The sequence below is a fragment of the Anneissia japonica genome, unplaced genomic scaffold, assembly GCF_011630105.1.
Source record: "Anneissia japonica isolate Jap-2015-1 unplaced genomic scaffold, ASM1163010v1 scaffold287728_len311106_cov174, whole genome shotgun sequence".
Taxonomy (NCBI): Eukaryota; Metazoa; Echinodermata; class Crinoidea; order Comatulida; family Comatulidae; genus Anneissia; species Anneissia japonica.
The window spans coordinates 204,847-223,122 of record NW_022700489.1 but is presented as its reverse complement, the minus strand read 5'-3'; the positions used below and the strand labels follow the sequence as shown (position 1 = coordinate 223,122).

General features: G+C 33.0%; 1 protein-coding gene across 1 annotated transcript in view; it reads left to right on the top strand.

The window, feature by feature from the left end:
• Positions 1-12,796, top strand: part of LOC117103334 (ER membrane protein complex subunit 3-like) — a 14,571-nt gene extending 1,775 nt beyond the window's left edge. The window contains exons 2-7 of the mRNA XM_033243873.1: positions 994-1,051; positions 1,260-1,356; positions 3,789-3,893; positions 5,986-6,147; positions 7,109-7,194; positions 10,401-12,796. Of these exons, the coding sequence (XP_033099764.1) occupies positions 994-1,051; positions 1,260-1,356; positions 3,789-3,893; positions 5,986-6,147; positions 7,109-7,194; positions 10,401-10,499 (607 nt within the window). The 3' untranslated portion in view covers positions 10,500-12,796. The remainder of the gene's footprint in view (positions 1-993; positions 1,052-1,259; positions 1,357-3,788; positions 3,894-5,985; positions 6,148-7,108; positions 7,195-10,400) is intronic.
• The last annotated feature ends 5,480 nt before the right edge of the window (positions 12,797-18,276 follow it).

Genomic DNA, 18,276 nt, shown 5'->3' with positions numbered 1-18,276 from the left:
ATCTCCCAAACCCCTCAACCGATTGACCTAAAATTTGAGATTTGATGCTGTGAGATCACACTAAACAAGTACACCAAGTTTCATCAAAATCAAAAAATATGTGGTTAAAATTTTCAGATTTTTTGGGTGATTTGACATGGAATGACCCTTAACCTACTTTTTGGTTAAAAATCCCCGCATAATTTTATGTTCGTCACAACCTATTTGGGGTTTGCACTGTGTTTTGGGGGGTTTGCGTGGTTTAGCAAAAAAAGTAGGTTGTTTAGCTACCTACAGTAGGCTACAATATTTGCTTCTTTGTTAGGCTAATCTAGGCCTAGCCTACAGTGTTTCTGAACCAATGTAATAATTATAGGCACTAGGCTTACAGTAGTTAGGATTATTTACACCTATTTTCCATGCGATTTTCCTTGTATTGAAAATTTGAGTGTCCTCGGTACAAAAACACTAACATACAGTACAGCCTATGGTACTGGTAGGTATACTGTTACACCTAAAGCGAAACTTCTTTTTATTCCTTGTTTCATGTACTTTGCATTTTTAAAGATCATCGGAGGATAATAACATTTTGGTTTCGTATTTAGAGCAAATAATTTTGCCAAAAACATTAAGACGGAGGAGAAAATTAAAATAAAATTTTATTGGTGAATGTAAAATAGGATGGCTAATTATGCTTTAAATTTATATAATTTTTGAAAGCATATAATATACATATCTTTGGCAATTTCAAGGCAGCAGAGTGCTAATTGGAAAAAAAAAAAAAAAATTTTATTTTTATTTGTAATCATCAATATTTGCAGTCGGCGGGTTCGCTAAACAAGGTGTAAAAAGGTCTGGCCTAAAGCCAGGCTATAATTTAATTTTTCCTTGGTTTACTGTAGGTAAAAATAAAAACCGGCAATTTACATCCACTGCATTGAATTTCAAAGCTGGAATATGGGAATAATACTATTTTTGTGTGATCTTTTATTAAGTTATCTTGCCTTTCAACAGACAAGCTCTCGTAAGAAGTCGATGTCTTCGGGAAAATGGCCGCTTCATTCCAAAACATGTAAGAAAATTTGTGTCATTTTTGGAAGGAATGAAAAGAAAAAGAAATTTAAAATTTTGAAATTTAGAATTTCTTTTCAGTCATTATTATAAAAAAATATTTTCCTAATGCTGCAATAATTTATACTTGTGTTTTAAGGGCCATGTATTCAAAGGGTCTGATAAGAAAAAAACTAAAAATTTTATATTACAAAATCTTTTCTATGCAGTCATTTAATATGCGGAAGTATTATTTCAACGATTCTGAAAAAGGATTCTTCAAAAGCGAGAAAAGGGAAGGTGCAGCAATGAAAAATCCAATGACAGGTAAAGTAACCTGCTTAATAACACTTTAATTTACTAAAAAATACTGTATAATTATGCACTTGTCAATTGTACTCTAGTTTGTGCCTCCCCTCTCCCCCCGACCCGTCTGATAGCGGGGACTTGGCTGGGACTATGCCTAGCCTATATCCACACTACCAGCCCCGGGTTAAAATCCCAAGGAATCTACTTGTTTTTTTTTTTTTTTTTTTTTTGGAATCTACTTGTTTTTTTTTTTTTTTGTTTTTTTTTTTATGGGGACATTCTGTATGTGGGGGAAATTTATGCTGAGGAAAATTATGATGTGGGCGGAGGTATGCACTGTCTGAGTGCCCTCTAGTAATAAATAATAAATGCATTCTTATATGGCGCATATCACTATTTACCTATGCGCCTCACACTATTGTCATTGGAATTAATGCCTGTGGAACATACTCTACAACAGCCGCTACTGAGTCAGCGCAGAATTGACAAGCCTACCAGGTACCCACTTAATACAACCTGGGTGGAGAGAAACAATGTGGATAAAGTGTCTTGCCTAAGACAAAAGCCAATGGGACAGCGTAGCATTTCACCAAATCACTACCACATACTCCAAACAGCAGTGACTTTTTTAGTTATTAAAAGCAGAATTCCGATACACACTGATTCTCACCCAGATAGTGTTTTTTATCTTCAATTCAGTTTTAAATGGTGTCATTCCAACTACTCCAGTCTATGGGATGCCATCACTGAATAGAGATCAGGGTGCCGGGTGCCATACACAACAAAAGTTTATTTTTAAAAATCTAAATGTAATTTGGAAAATTTAGTGTCTGAATTTTTCAAAAAAGTAGTGTTAATCTCTCAAAACAGAAGTCTAATATCTCAAAACTTTATACACAGAGAATTTTCTGTTTGAAAATGTTCATCCCCGGACTACAATTGACAAGTGAATTGTAATGCTAATTATTTTATTTTGATACTTCAAAGTAGCAAATATATTAAATATCAAATTATAAAATATCACATTATTGCATCAAATACACAAGTAAAGTAAACATAAAACAAGTGCTCATTATAATATTACCTACGATTCGTTCCTCATAAAGGGAACATGCAAGGCTGGGCAAACCAACTAAAAACACTCATATGAGCTAACTGTATTATATCATTATTCCCTCAAGTTCCAAAAGAGAAACTTAAAAATTCAATAAGAAGAATTGTCAAATTTGATGTCAATAGGAGAAATTGTTAAAATTATTTACAATTATGATTAAGAAACATTCTTCAACTAGTAGTGCCCTTACAGCAGTTTAACTTGTTTAAGTCGACTTTGCCTAACTCAAATAATTTCTAAGTCGTACTTATTTTACATGCCAAATTGTTGTGTTTTCCATTAATTAACATTTTGTTAATTTTATCCAAGTCGAACATTTTTTCAATGGCATTTTGGATTCGACTTAGGCAATTTCAACGGTAGTATTGTGAATACATATAAGTCATCACGAGCAGGACTTATCCAGTCTTGGACTGATCACTGAAATATCTTCAAATACCAGGTGGGGAGAACACTCTTTCTTTGTTGCCTCAGCCCAGGTATGGAATGGTCTCCCCATCCATATCATGATGACACAGAATCTTGGAAGTTTCAAGAGAGCGCTAAAAACATTACTTTTCAGTGCTGCGTATAAACAATAAAACATTTGCAGAAGTACCATGAGCATCATGTATGTGGCAAAGACAAGCCAAACCAGTCACTTGTCGCAAAAGTCGGTTTTTAGTTATTAATAAATGTTTAAACAGTAAAAAGAGAGCTACAACATGGTAAAAGAATCATTTAAATCCGACATTTCGTTATAAAGTTACAGGAGTTTAAACATACAGTCATTTCAAAAAGAATATTTGAGAAATCGGCCTTCAAAGTTTATGATTTCGGACATTTCTTAGACAGAAACCAACTCCAAAACGTTAAAAAAATTTTTTTTTTAGCATTGATAATGGGGAAAATAAACAGCAAAGCATGATGTATAGATATATGTGACCCAAGATCATAAAGGGGCTGTAAACTCGCACTGTATTGAGAAACAAGCCTTAATAGCCAGAATAGGCTGTAGAACATGAATTTTGTGAATTGGGTTTTTGTGTAATAAATAAAGTATAATTACAGTATTATTCCAGTGCTATTCCTGAAGTTTGGCTTGTCTTTGCCACGTATGGTGGATACCAGCGCTAAAAATGTTCTATTCTCAAATGAAGCACAAATAATGTTTTATTGCAAGCTTAAATTATCTTAAATTTTGACATTTTTATTTAAAAAAATCATTAAAGAAATGTTTATATTTATGAATGCAGGAGTCTTCATGATTTAATTGGACAGTGATTTCCCGTAGAAAATGATACCATGTTTTTTCTATAAATGTTCACAATTATCAATTTCATCTTTTCTTTTTCAGATCCTAGCATGATGACAGACATGATGAAAGGCAATTTGACTAATATTCTGCCAATGATTATTATTGGAGGCTGGATCAACTGGGCATTCTCTGGATTTGTTATTAGTAAGGGAATTTAAATATTTTACTAAAAGCACCTTGATTTTAAGGCTTTTGCTTTTGAGAAAAAAATGAAACTACAGAAATGATATTTCTATAAATGATATGTCATTTCTGGTGTCTTTGTTGATCACCAATTGGTTATCTTTTTTATTTACAGTAGAACCTCGTTTTTACGTACCCCAGTTATACGAACCCTCAGTTTTACGTCCGCCTCGTATCGATGATGACGTCATCAAAAACCCCGAAAATATTCAAAACAAACAGCCCTTTTCAGAGCAACCATAAGTAAAAAGACTATAACAATAAACTATACAATAAACAAACCATAATGCAACATATTTTCATTAAACAGCAAGGTTGATTGAGTCTAACACCGGGTTGTTATAATCTAAAACCACTTGAACTGAGTGAGATAAGCAACTACCGATGGTGCTCAAAATAATTGCTTTCCTCCTTAGCTTCATGTGGCAAACCAGGGAAACACTTGCCTGGTCGAATTTTCTACACGAAGCTGGCATAGTTTCGTACACAAACTCTAATTGGTTGGCTCGCCTAGTGCAGTGCACATGGTTGCTGTTTCACGTACACGAACGCTAATTGGTTGGCTCACCCAGTGCAGCGCACATGGGTTTAGTTTGTCTCAACAGGCCCAGGCAACACCACAGCTCTGTTGTTTAAAATAGACATGAAGGGGAATTTCCAAGTTATGCCTTTGTCGTATAGGTAATCTTACAATATTTTCATGTTCTTTAGTTAAAAATAAAAGATATAAAGTGGTGAATTAATACACTAGACACACGGTTTTATTTGAACACTTTATTATGACATCGTAAAGTGATGAATAAAAACACTAAACTCATGGTTTTATTCGTAGGCCTAGAGGCTTGGTCTAGCCTAGCTAGGTAACATCGTTCGTTCATACATATGTACATTGAGCGTTACGTACGTATTAGGTCAAATGTTACCACAAATTTAACCCAATACGCCCTCTGGTCCCGTATCGCACATAAAATCGAGGTTCTACTGTATTTTTATTGTGCCTTTTTTTATCTAATTTTAAGGCGCAGCACAAGTTCCTGTATTATTATTATTATTGTTATTATTATTATTAATATTATTATTATATTATTATTGTTATTATTATATAGAGTGAGAAAAAAATGCTTTAGCATAGACAACTCTGCCTTGTTCACAGGATGATAGCAAGATGATATTTATGATGATAACCATCGCCAATGATAATACAGTAGTATGTTAGATATGCAATAGTATTTTAAAATTTATTTTAATACAATTAATCTACTAGATATACTCTAGGTTCTGAGGTTAAAAAGTCTGACACTAAAATTTAGTAGTTGATTAACAGTGTATGAACTGAATCTACTGTACAATTGTCAACATTCCTATTTACAACAGCCCTTCAGTCTCATTACATACCACAATGATTGTTTAGCCCTCTATATACAGCAGTAAATCGCTCATTGGAAATCAAATCTATTTTGCCACCCATTTAGACCCCCTTCTACCTCAGGTTCACATCATTATTGTGTTTTTAATTCTAATCTATAAAATGTCTTTTAACTTCACCTTGAACAGATTAGAATTTGTAAGCTTTAATTTAATGGTTTTCGAATGGTTTTCTAGTATGAGTAGTTCCTTAGATGTGAGCATTTAAAGTTTAGCATGGAAACCTGGTTTTGAGAAAATCAGTCTATAATAACAAGAGTGGAATCACAATATGGAGAAAGAACACAATCTTAAAATATTCATCCAAATAAATAATTTCACCGTTTTGATTATCGCAAGATCAAATTAAAATGCATTAATTTTGTTTTGTTGTAAAACCTGAGTCACATATATTCACTTTGCCAAGTGGATCAACTCGTGTGAAGTCATTGAATTTTTTGTTTAGTTATCATCTGATGTAAAAAAAAAAAAAGGAACCTTTATAGTATAGATTGTGTTGATGTATTTGTAATATTGTTTACAATCCTACAAATGTATCTTCCTTGTGTATTTTGTGCACTTTGTTATTTTACTATGATTAATAGTTTATTTTTAACAATAATAATAATTTTTTTCTCTGTCTTTATAGCTAAAGTTCCATTTCCTCTTACACTGCGCTTTAAGCCTATGTTGCAACGAGGGGTTGAACTTGCCTCCCTTGATGCCTCCTGGGTCAGCTCAGCAAGTTGGTATTTTCTCAATGTCTTTGGTCTGCGATCTGTTTATTCTTTGGTCCTTGGCGAAAATAACGGTAGGTTGATAAGAGTTCAATACTCTTGGTTTGATTTATTTTGCAGCAGTGTTAATGGTAACGTAGCTGTGATTTCTTTTCATGTGATTTGTTTTCATGAATCATACCACCATACTCTAAGTTATAATGATATGAATTAGAGGACTGTCTTTTTTTTTTTACTTAATCAAATTTGCTGCCGGAGACGTGGGTTTATGTCCGACAGGGTCTAGGGCACCATGTACGTGAGTTCATGTCCACGCCTGTGCAACATACCACTATTGTATTGCACGTAGACTCACTGGCAGTGGTGGCCAAAACATTAACTCTTCCCCCGGGGTGGGGGGGGGAAAAAGACCTGGGAAGTAATGATCTAAAAAATTAACTACCGTATGTTTGTTCATGTTTTGCTGCAGTTGATAGAAATGATATTCATTATGATGGCGCTCTTTGTGACTCAAGATCATAAAAGCGCTGCAAGTTTTTGTTGGTTGCATAGAACATTATCATTTACTTTAAAATAACAGTTAAATGAACTCCAGTGTCTGGAAGTAAAGTTATGACCGTTTGAATAATTATTGTCTTGTCAACTTTATTAAATAAAGTTTTGAATTTAAAACTCGGAAATTTATACCAGTTCAGTGCACTCAGCTATGATACTTTGTAGGGAGCCTTTAATTGCACGACGACAGTAGGGCCTATATAAAGGACGTCAAATAGAAGTCAACTGAGCATGCAAGAACATTGAGTTCTCATTGTAGCCTCAATTCTAAGGTGCAATTTGACTCAAACCCATGTTTGCAGAGAACCTAGAATGCTTAAAGATGAGTAAATCCGTTGTAGTGTTATGTCGTCGCACAAATCAAGAGCTCCCTAATATATGAAAGGGTGCTCCTTCTCAACAGTCGCACATGGTATTTAAATAAAGTATAGTGAATTTATTTTAAGTAGAATTAAAATATTTGGTTTGGTTTATTTTTAGCTGCTGACCAAGCACGGATGATGCAACAGCAGATGCAGTCGCCAATGGGTATGGGCCCTGGCCCCGATATGAATAAGGCTTTTAAGGTAAGAGACCCTGCCTATCATTGAAAATAATATATTGCAGTATTTGAAAATGAGTTTCATATTGTTTTGTATACTGCATAAAGCATGTGAATCCATGTGTGCTCTGTAAAATACAAATAGGCTTGTATAAATAACTGCCACCAAACATCATTTTCTATTCCAATATTCAGTACTTTTCCATTACATGAATATAAATGGACCATATGTAGAACAGGTTGTTACACCCTCCTGAGATGCCATACTGTATAAATATGTTAAATTTAACATAAATAAATAAATATATTTTACAGTATACATTATGTGTGCTATAATAATAGGAGTGCGAGTGTGTGTTTTTTAAAAGCTAGGTAATATACAGTAGAACCCCTCATTTACGAACCCTGATTTTATGAATTTCCGATTTTACAAACGTAAAATCATGTCATTGTTGTCATAAATAAAGTTCTTACTTCATGTACAAAACACACGCGTGTCAAGAATTAATCGTTTAGGCGCATGCTGGAGTTTTCACTCGGTCTTCGTCGGTTTGCTGAACACTATCAGTGATCTCTACTACAATAGAAAATGCAGGTAGTGCGCTTTCAATACACCGACATTCAACACAGCGATCATACTTCATGTCTGCAGCCGTGAGAAAACTCCACCCAATGCTAGGCGCATGATTTATTCATCTCTGAATACACCACCCTCATTGTAATTTAATGAACCCCCTAATTATAAATGGATTTTATCTATCAAATCTAACTAATGTTAATCTACCATTTCATAATTTCCCCATTAACACCCACATTTTCTTTTTAACTTTATTATTCATTACATAAATAAATTTTGGCGTAGAACAATCGTATTGCATACAAAAAAAAAAGTCTGAGCGGCGTGTCTACAGCCAATTAGCGCTCTTCTTTTTAGAAGTTGTCAACCCCTGGTTTCCAGGTTATTTTGTACAGGTTGCCGCCACAAGAACATGAATCGAGTGAAAAACGTTGTTGCATTACTCGCCCTGTTACGGCGCCCGCGGGGCTGTGTTTCTTCATAAGCTAGAAGATAAGTCATATATTATTGCCTGAGAAAGAGAGAATAAAGTTTGTATGCACATTAACAAGTACTGTATGCATAGTACTGTACATTCTTATGATCTTCATTTTGAATTTATTTCGAGCGCATGTCAGAGTTTTGGCTCCAATCCAACAAAATTTTAGTCCAGGCCTGGCCTAGCCCAGCCTAGCATATCGGTAGTGTAAATACATAGGAATTTCACACAATCCCAATTTTACGTACGAATGATTTTTACGAACGCCTCTGTGCACTTCCAGTACGTAAATAAGGGGTTTTACTGTACTGTAAAACCTTGAATTAAAGCCCAATGGGCTTAATCTCGTGATGAAGCCCATTTTGAATTGAACCCCGCTCTTTAGTTTGCAAAATTAGCCTCAGAAAGAAGTCTGTATACTTCTTTTCAAGATAGCATAGGCTTCTTTTCTGTACTGTACATGAATTAAAAAAAAAAAAAAAAAAAAAAACTAAATTGAAAACAAGCTTGGTTTATACAGTAGTTTTGGCGATTTAATGCCAGTTAAATACACTCCATGATACAGATTGATGTTACGGTAGCCTTGTTTATTGTTTAATAGTACAAATTCACAAAATTTAGAGCATTCAGTTTAAAAAAAGAAGCCCCCCCCCCATCTTTACTTTGCAAAAGTAGCCTTGAAAAGAAACCCATCCAAAGTTTCACAAGGAAAAAAAAAAAAAAAAAAGGAAGAAGCCCAGGCCTTTAATTTGAGGTTTTACAGTTAGTACAGTACTTTTTTAAAATTTGTAAACCCCTCTTGAAATACATCCTGTTTTTAGGATTTAATGAGCTATCCGAATATCATCAACATTTGTACGATATCAAATAAAGGTTTCAATCAAAATGTTGTCTTTCTCTCTTTTTATTGGGCACAGTTAATCAGCACTTTATGAGCAAAGTCATAATAATTTTCTTTGAATCGTTCCGTGTGGCCATTTTTACATGTGCATCACCCTTTTTTGGGACACTCGTCTTGTAATCAGATAAAGATATGATCCTTAAATTTGCTGGTGTAAGCCCTGCAAAATTTGCTCTCAATACATTTTATTTTAATTAGCCTCCCCAAAGGAGCGAAGCTCTGGGGAGGCTATTGGTTTTACCCATGTTCCTATTCATGTTGTTGTCGTCATCGTTGTCATAGTTGTTACCACGATAACTAAAGTTTGGTATTAAGGCGGATTGGTTTCAAACTTGGCAGAATGCAAGATGGTAATAAGATGGAGCCTATTGTTTTTGGGAGGTGTGTGGATATGCTAATAGCTCATTTGCATAATTAATATATCACTAATCAGGAAATGTTCAATAAATACCATCATAATTCCCATAAACTATTTCCTACTTTGTTCCACTTCCGATTCCGAAAGAAAGGTTGATTGATTGGTTGATTGATTGATTGATTGATATCGTGTGTAAGTCACATAGTGCAATGGATAGCTACGAAGAAAGTTTACGCGCAGACGCACTAGCATGGAAACTTTCGTTCAATCAATCGCTGTCTATCGAGATCAGCCGTTATATACTGTCAGACCACCATGCTGGATCACAGTGATACAGTCACCTCAACTCAGTGGGTGAGGGGTGAAGACTTGGGGACATTACCCCACCCCCAGCCATAATACCAATCCTAAACACAAATTCAAAATGCTTTTTTTAAATTTCAGAAATCAAAGATTTTAAAATTTTATACTACAGAAACATTGCACTGTGGGGAGGCTATGCTTTTAGTGCGTAGTGTAAAACAAGTAATTCTAGTTATCGTTGGGACATCCAAACACATTTTGTTTTTGTGATTTTCAAATCTACTCCACATGCTAAAAAGTAAACAAATGCACCATGTTCAGCTATGCAGTGTGTAGGCAGAAGTTGATGAGTATGCTTGCTTGCAAAAGTCCAAAATAATATTAAAGGCATTTTTATTTTTGGCTTTTTGATATTAAATGAATTGTGCATACATTTTCCATTGTGTATAACGTGGATATTAATGCCGAGATGCGAGAATATTTATGTATATTTTGGATATAAACATGTTTCCATGTATACTTCACATTTTTGGCATCTCAACTTGCATCTATTTACATAGACATTTAAGAAAATAATGTGATAATGAATAAATAAATCATTCTTATTTTTTCAGGCTGAATGGGAAGCTTTGGAGATTGTCACCCACAAATGGGCTCTTCAAAATGTAGAAGATGAATTGTTACTCAGTCATCCAATACAAGAATGCTATTGAAAGAACAACACACCTAATGTGAACAACATTACTGCCAAGGATGGTATCTATCACCATGTTTGATGAGTCAAGTATCTTATCTTGGTGATGGAAATGTGTCCACAGTCTGAAGCAGTAGATCTAACACCATCTAGTTTCTAGGTTAACCTTTTTTTGGTGCACTGATTCCCATGGTCAATACTGAAAATGTTTCAATTCCCAACAGGAAGGTAAAAATAGGGTTCCATTTCGTTCCAATTTCCTTTAATATAAATGCAAGTCATTGGTGGATTTTGCATGTTACCTACTAGTTTATCAAACGTTTGATTGTTGTTGTTGCCAACCGTTGGTCATTATGTAGTGCAGGACTTTGTCAGCGGCAGTAGAGTGTTACAGTCGACTTTAGGCTCATCATGGTTAGAGCAGAGGTAGGCAAAATTTAACAATATGGCACAGATACCATATTGTGTTACATTGTTTTGAGGTCTCTAAATCCCCGGAAATATATACATTTAAAATGTTTTTCTAATTGTTCTCATTAGGTGATTTTACATGCTCATCTTTCAGCCATAATTTACAGTAGATACAGTATTATCAAGGTTGATCTGAAACGAGCCCTAGGTTGAAATCCTGGAAATGACATTTCACTGTAAAAAAGGTTTATAGTTATGATGTAATTTAATTAAACTTATACAGAACATGTATGAATACTCATTTTGTGTTACTGACCAACTTTGCTGACCCGTTGATCATTTACTTGTTCTCCCAAGGCTGTTTTAACCATCAATTTTACTGGTAAAAATAGCTGGGCAACCAGTAAACATTTCCTGTTTGTAAAATTAAAAACTACTAATTTTTCCTAGGTAGTATAGACTGGCCTTCTTTCAAAAAATTAACATATTCCAGTCTATGCCTAGGCCATGACTCTGTTTTTTCAAGTCATTAAACCCCACTCAAAAGAGGTAACACATCACACTGCACGTAATTTTTTGAACAGGTTTACCAGTAAAAATGTTTTCATTTAAGAGAACATTGTACTGACACCATAAAGATGCTTGCTTGCCCCCAGGGTTTCGGAAAATAGTGGAAAGTCATTAATTGTATTTTACAGTATGTATGTAAGCATACCAATTGTTATTGTGCAATTTATTTTATCATAAAGTGAAACTTGAATACAAAAATATCCAAAAATTATGCAGTCAATTGTTTTCAGTTAATTGTAGTTAAAATTCCATTCAATCAAGATCCTATCTGACTTGATATTATGGAATTGATAACTTATTTATAAATAACATAATTAACAAAAGAGGAGTCTGGGACCCTTCTCGTACAATGTGAACGTCCTAACCACTTGACTGCGAAGGGGTGGTGATTCAAGCACCAGGTAGAATCTGAATTCCCTTCATTCTTTATACGTGTCTGATGTCACAATTTAGATATAGCACTAGTATCACATGTGAATATAGACTGTCAGATATCTATAAGGTACACCCTTTACATTACATTACATTATTCTCGGCTCGCTGGATCCCGAATAAGATACTTGTTTTATATAAAGTGATTTTAAGGCTTGGGAAAACACCAAAAAAAAAACAGCAAGCGGAATAATGCATTGAATAATATAAATTGAAACGTAACAGCAGAGGAATTTGAAAATGTAAGAAAAATACTCAGTCTGCTCCAGGACCTGAACTCGAGGGACATTTCACATACATTGCTAACATCATTAACATCCGGAACACTCGGGTCTCTTACAACAGATGAACCCAGCCATACAGACTGATAACTCGTATTGTCAAACAGAGATTATCATGGAAATGTTGCCAGAATGGGAAATAGAGGATCGCTAGGATGAGTTTAATTAAGTTGCTGGAGAAAATAAGAGGGGAAGGCATCGTGTTTGATGGGAGAAGAATATCATAAGATTCTTTAGGGGTGCAAGTAAATGACACTTCAATTATATCGGATTTAAAACTGATCACTCACTAATAATGCTTTCTATGGACTATTAAACAAGAGAGGTCCTAGTTTTTGGAAATTAAACACTAGCGTACTACAAGATCCAAACTATGTAAAGGATATTACAGGAACAATAATAATATTATTTATTTGGACTTGCACTTTTACATCAGTGGCACGCTATGGAAAACAAAGGTGTGTCCGAAACACAAAACTCAAAAACGAAAGATTTACAAGATACATCAAATTACAAGAACAACTAAGACTTAAAATTACAGTAACGAAAAACGGCTAAAATTTTTCCCTTTCTCTTCCCCGAAGATTCAGATTTTACCCCTCCCCACAACTAAAAAAAAAAAACAGCTTTACCCCTTATGTGCAGAAGCAATACTCGAAGTACCCTTATTCCCTCCCCAAACAAATCATTAAACCTCTTCCCCTTAAAAACTAAACATCAAAAATAGTAATGCAGGAAAGAAAACAACTACACATGAAATTGAGAACATAGATGAACTGTACAGCATTACTGTATAGTATAGTTAAAGCATGGAATTCGAAATCTCGTTGCGGAATTTCCATGCTCTCCTGGTATATCCTTTGCAAAACTTGTCGAAGATATTTTCATACTTTTTCCTAAACAGCAAACCGAAAAAATAACGTTTTTAGGTCATCTTTTGCATTAATTATACAATTCTATATTGTCAAGTAATTCTATTGTTAATTTTGAAATGTCATCAATACGTATATTTTGTAGGGCTGGCCAGGCTAAGACGAAATGTCCAATATTCTTGTCTGAATTTAAATTGCATAAGGTACATTTTCAATTACTATTTGTGGACGAATTTGATGTTCTGAAATTTAGTGGTAGCGTATTTGATCTAAGTTGAAAATTCAGTGCAACCCCCTCAAAGTCCGTTTTATCAATAAGGTAGTGTTTTAATATAGGTAGAGGCGTTAAGAATGCATAAACTGAGAGGGATGAATTCTTTTGAACATTGTCTCTCCATTGATTAATAACGTTATATTTTCATTGCGGATTTTTTGGGCTCAGTACGGACTCCAAAAGTATGCATTTTCTTTTAGTTTTAAGGTTTAGTAATAGTGCATTAAAAATATCTTGTGTCTCGCTTCTTATTAAAATATCATTTCTACAATATGGACATTTATATCTTAAATCTTTAAAATCACAATTGAGTTGCAACACAAGAATAAAACAATAGAACAATAGAAAGACAAAGGTGGATTGTGCAGAAAATATATCATAACACTATTTGGGAATTGATAAAATGTAAAAACAATCATATTTGCTAGTAAACAAAATAAAATTTTAAAAAAAATAACATTGAAATATTACATAATTACGATTTATAGATTTTGATTTCACAATACCCACCGACAAAATAATATGCAGTAACAAATAAAAAATATCGATAGAATATTAAATATGTTGAGGCAGATATCTCATGAGGGGTCCATGTGTGTTAATAAATGAATAATATGGAAAGATAGGCCTAACAAGAAACCGAATGTACTGTACAAGTTGGCATATTCAATTAGTAATTGGTCAGAGTTCATAATAACAAAGGGTATCATCAGGCCTATAAACAAGTGGATACAGGTATAAACAAAAGGGTGATAAGTATAGAGAATAAACAGCAGGTGACTGTAAGGCAACACAACTAAAACGTCCAATATCGGTTTTATTGAGTTGGAATCCTTTATATAGAATACTGTCGTCTGCATATTTAATTAATTTAATATTTATGTTATTATAGGATATACCTTACACTTTGTTTGACGAACCGCGGTTTACCCAGAAACTCTGCACAGAGTACTGTACAAACAAATACGGCGATAGAGGGCATCCTTGGCGTAAACCACGAATAAAGGCAAATAAACTCGAAGAAACACTGTTATTTATGACACAACTATAAATATCCTACAGTAATTTTATCCAATTTACAAAAATATTTTGTGTTACAAATTTGTCTAGTGCATAGAAAACAAAATCACATTTTATTTCATCGAATGATTTTTCAAAATCAACGAAAAATTGCAAGTTCGGAAGATTATTTTTTAGTGCATGTTCAGTAATGTGGAAATTCAATATTCTCACCAATATATCGTCCCTTAAGGAATCATGTTTAATCAGAATTAATAACAGATGGTAGTACAGTACTCTTTTCAGTCGTGTCGCAATGGCCTTAGAAAAAATCTTGTAATCAACGTTCAGTAATAAAATAGGACGCCAGTTTTTCAACAGTACCGGAGACTTGTCTTTTTTCAGACTTCCTGTATGAAACGAGTATTCTAAAGAATTTGTCATGGTGTTGCTAATATCTTTCCAAAAACGTTGGTAAAATTCAGCTAAAATTCCATCGGTCCCTGGTGATTCATTATTTTCCATTGCATTGTTTTTTTTTTTTTCGAGAGTTGTGTCTTTATCGCTAATATCGTTTATTTTCCATTTTTGTAAGAAAAGCATGTTGTAATTTTGTTTTTCTGATTTATGCAGTGTTTGATGAACACCCTTTTTCCTCGTTTAATAATAATTTTGGGTCCGCTATTTCACTGTCCTCAGTCATAAGTTTTTTTAATTCTATAATTTTAATTTGTTGGTTTAGTGACTGACAATTTTTTTACTGCAAAATAGCTCTGCTAAGTTTCGTCTAGAAACTAAATAAATGAACAAAGTACTGACCGTTTATAAATAGACCATGTAGGCTAATTTATATTTATCATAGTCCACTAGAGTATCTATACTCATCTTTTATATATCGGATATTGTTCACTGTTTTATTATTCATGATAAGCATAATGCATACTTTATATACCACTACTGTAATTATACAGATTATTACATTATGTTTATTTTGACCACACGATATTCGTTTTTCATCTGATTTAATTTAGTCTATATATAATCCATATCGTATTTATACTATATCATTATTATTATTATTATTATTATTATTATTATTATTATTATTATTATTAATATTCTTATTATTAAACTATAACAAAATCAAACGGATATTTTGATAGCTCCTGCTATCTTTATCAACGTTAAAGTTAGGAAACTTTGGAGATCTTACACATATATAAAGAATAATAAATGGTATAACCAATCAGAATCAAGTTAAAGATATAATTAGGACCACAAAATACCGGTATAAGCTCAGTGAAAAGTTAATTGGCGAATTAACTTGACACTGAACTTGTATTTTGTGGTCAAATAGCTAATTGTATCTTTAACTTGATTCTAATATCATTTATTATTCTTTATGTATGTGTAAGATCTCCAAAGTTTTCTCACGTTAATGTTGATAGCAGGAGCTATCGAAACATCCGTTTAATGTTGTTATATTTTAATTTCTGTTTCGCAAGTCAACTTTCAATGATTGTACACCGTTTTTTTTTTTATTTCAATGTTTTTACTTTTCATTTCACTTGGAGCATACAGGCAAACCCACTTCTCAATATACACATTCAATTCCTTGTTTCAACGCCTTTTATATAATTTCAATTTCGATTTTATGAGAGATGTTCCTTATTTTACATGAAACTGTGATGATACTAGATGATGATACTTTGACTTTAATCGTCATGAGACTTTAGTAAAACCGTGCATAACCCTTTGCCAATCACAAATCTTGATGTTACTGATCCAAGCAACTTTTGTGAACATAGAGGGCGGAAGACATTTAAGAAATTAAGTCTTTTTTCACTTTTGGTATTAACAGTAATGTCGTTTTTTAATCTGTTCTATGCCACTTGTGATAAAGGTCAAATTCTCATTTGCATGTTTTCTCTCAAACAGTATTCCTTATTTCAAATAACAAAATATTTGTTTTGAATTTATTAGCAATCAATACAAAGCAGAAAATAAATCAAAACAAAAAGCATTTGAAACAATTTTACAGCAAGGAATAACCGAAAAAAAAAAGAAAAAAGAACGTACAGTATTTTCATTTGGGATCCTTGTAACTTAACAATTAAATTGTACTAATATAGGTATAGATGACTAAAAAACAAAACGAAAAATCATCATTAAAGATTTTCATTAAAAAGGTTATATACAAGGGTGTTTAAAAAACTTAGATCTAAAAAAAATCAAATCTCTGACCTGAGTTTAATAGTTAATAATAGAAAAGGTTGTTTGACCGTCTATTTCGGCTAAAAGAAGACAATTAGACCAATATATTCGAAACGTCGAGGTATTGTTACTTCACTATGCAAATCTTCTGACAATATTAATTGCATGTCTTAAAACATGAATATTTTAAGACTGGCTCGGTTCAACGTTCTTGATATTCATTTTGTTTTAACGTAAGCCTAATTGATTAGAATAACTAGTGTTTCAGTTGAGTATGATTCCAGTCAATTTTTTTTTAATCTACTAGACATAGGCCTGTTGTATTTTGGCCGTAAAGTTTCTTTTTAAACTTAATGTGAATATATATTAATATATTGTAAGTGAATTTTAATTTTATTATTATTATTATTATTATTGTTATTATTATTATTATTATTATTATTATTATTATTCAATCTTTATTCATTGCATCATAAAGAAAACAAAAAGTATATAAAATACATGTTAAAATATTTGATGAAATTGGAGCTCAGATGAACATCACAGAGGTTGTACAGTTATGAGTCATCTGTATTGCTAAGGATACGTGTACTACTGGCACTATATGAACTGACGTGGCGTATTTGTTAGGTTTTTAGTTTAAATTTTATCTTATTTACTAAAGATGACTGCGTGATATAGCAGAAACATGTTTATTAAATCTTGGTTTATTGCTTTTGAATCAATTTTTTTTTAAATCTACTAGACAAATAGGCCTGTTGTATTTTGGCAGTAAAGTTTCTTTTTAAACTTAACGTGAATATATATTAATATATTTTAAGTGAATATTAATTTCGGTTGTTGTTGTTGTTGTTGTTGTTGTTAACTCACTGGCTTCCGTTTAAGCTGAAGGGTCACCCCCGTTAAATATAATTGTTTTTTTTTTTTTTTTTTTTTTTTTTTTTTTACAGGGTGTATTTGCTGTTGTCTGACTGTGTTCATTTTAGTTCATGTTTCATATTGGGTTGCCAAACCTTGTACAGGAATGAATTTGTTTTGTAAATATTTTATATGGTTTAAAGTGTAATGAATCAATAAACATACAATACTGTACAAACTGATAGTAACTCTATGCCATTCCTTATAAGGTTGATAAAAGTCATGAATTGTGGAACGGTTAGTAGAGCAGTGCTGCTAAAAAGGCGGAAATTGTTTCTTGAAACTAAAATTTGCTAATATATCAAAAATATAATATTGGAGGAAACAGTCTTACTTTTAATCAAATGCGTTATTTTCGTTCGAATAATCTTTTTCTCAATATACTTAATATTTGTATTAATATATATTAGCACAATGTAGTTTGGTTACGCATTTGCAGACTAGTTTTTCATGACAAAAAAATGAAATGAAATGAAGAAATGATCCAGTTTTGGGGACGATCCGCGGTAGGGTGGGGATATGAGGATCATTTAAAGAGTTTGTGTTGATTAAATTATTTAAACGCAATTTGCGTTTTCTAAAGCACCTAAACTAGTTACATGCATGAACAATTTTTGCTTTCAGTAATTGAATCGCAATGAACTGAAAATGCATTTTGCTATGCAAGGTTGTCCCGTATAGCGCGCAATGGTTATGGGTCACGATGTACCTCGCTATTTGGTTTTCTTTTTTCCCACATAATTGTTTCCACTTTACATTATACAGGTATTCATTCCTCATTAAAGCAATGGGGGAGAAGCCGTATGTTCTGTTTTTCAAAAGATG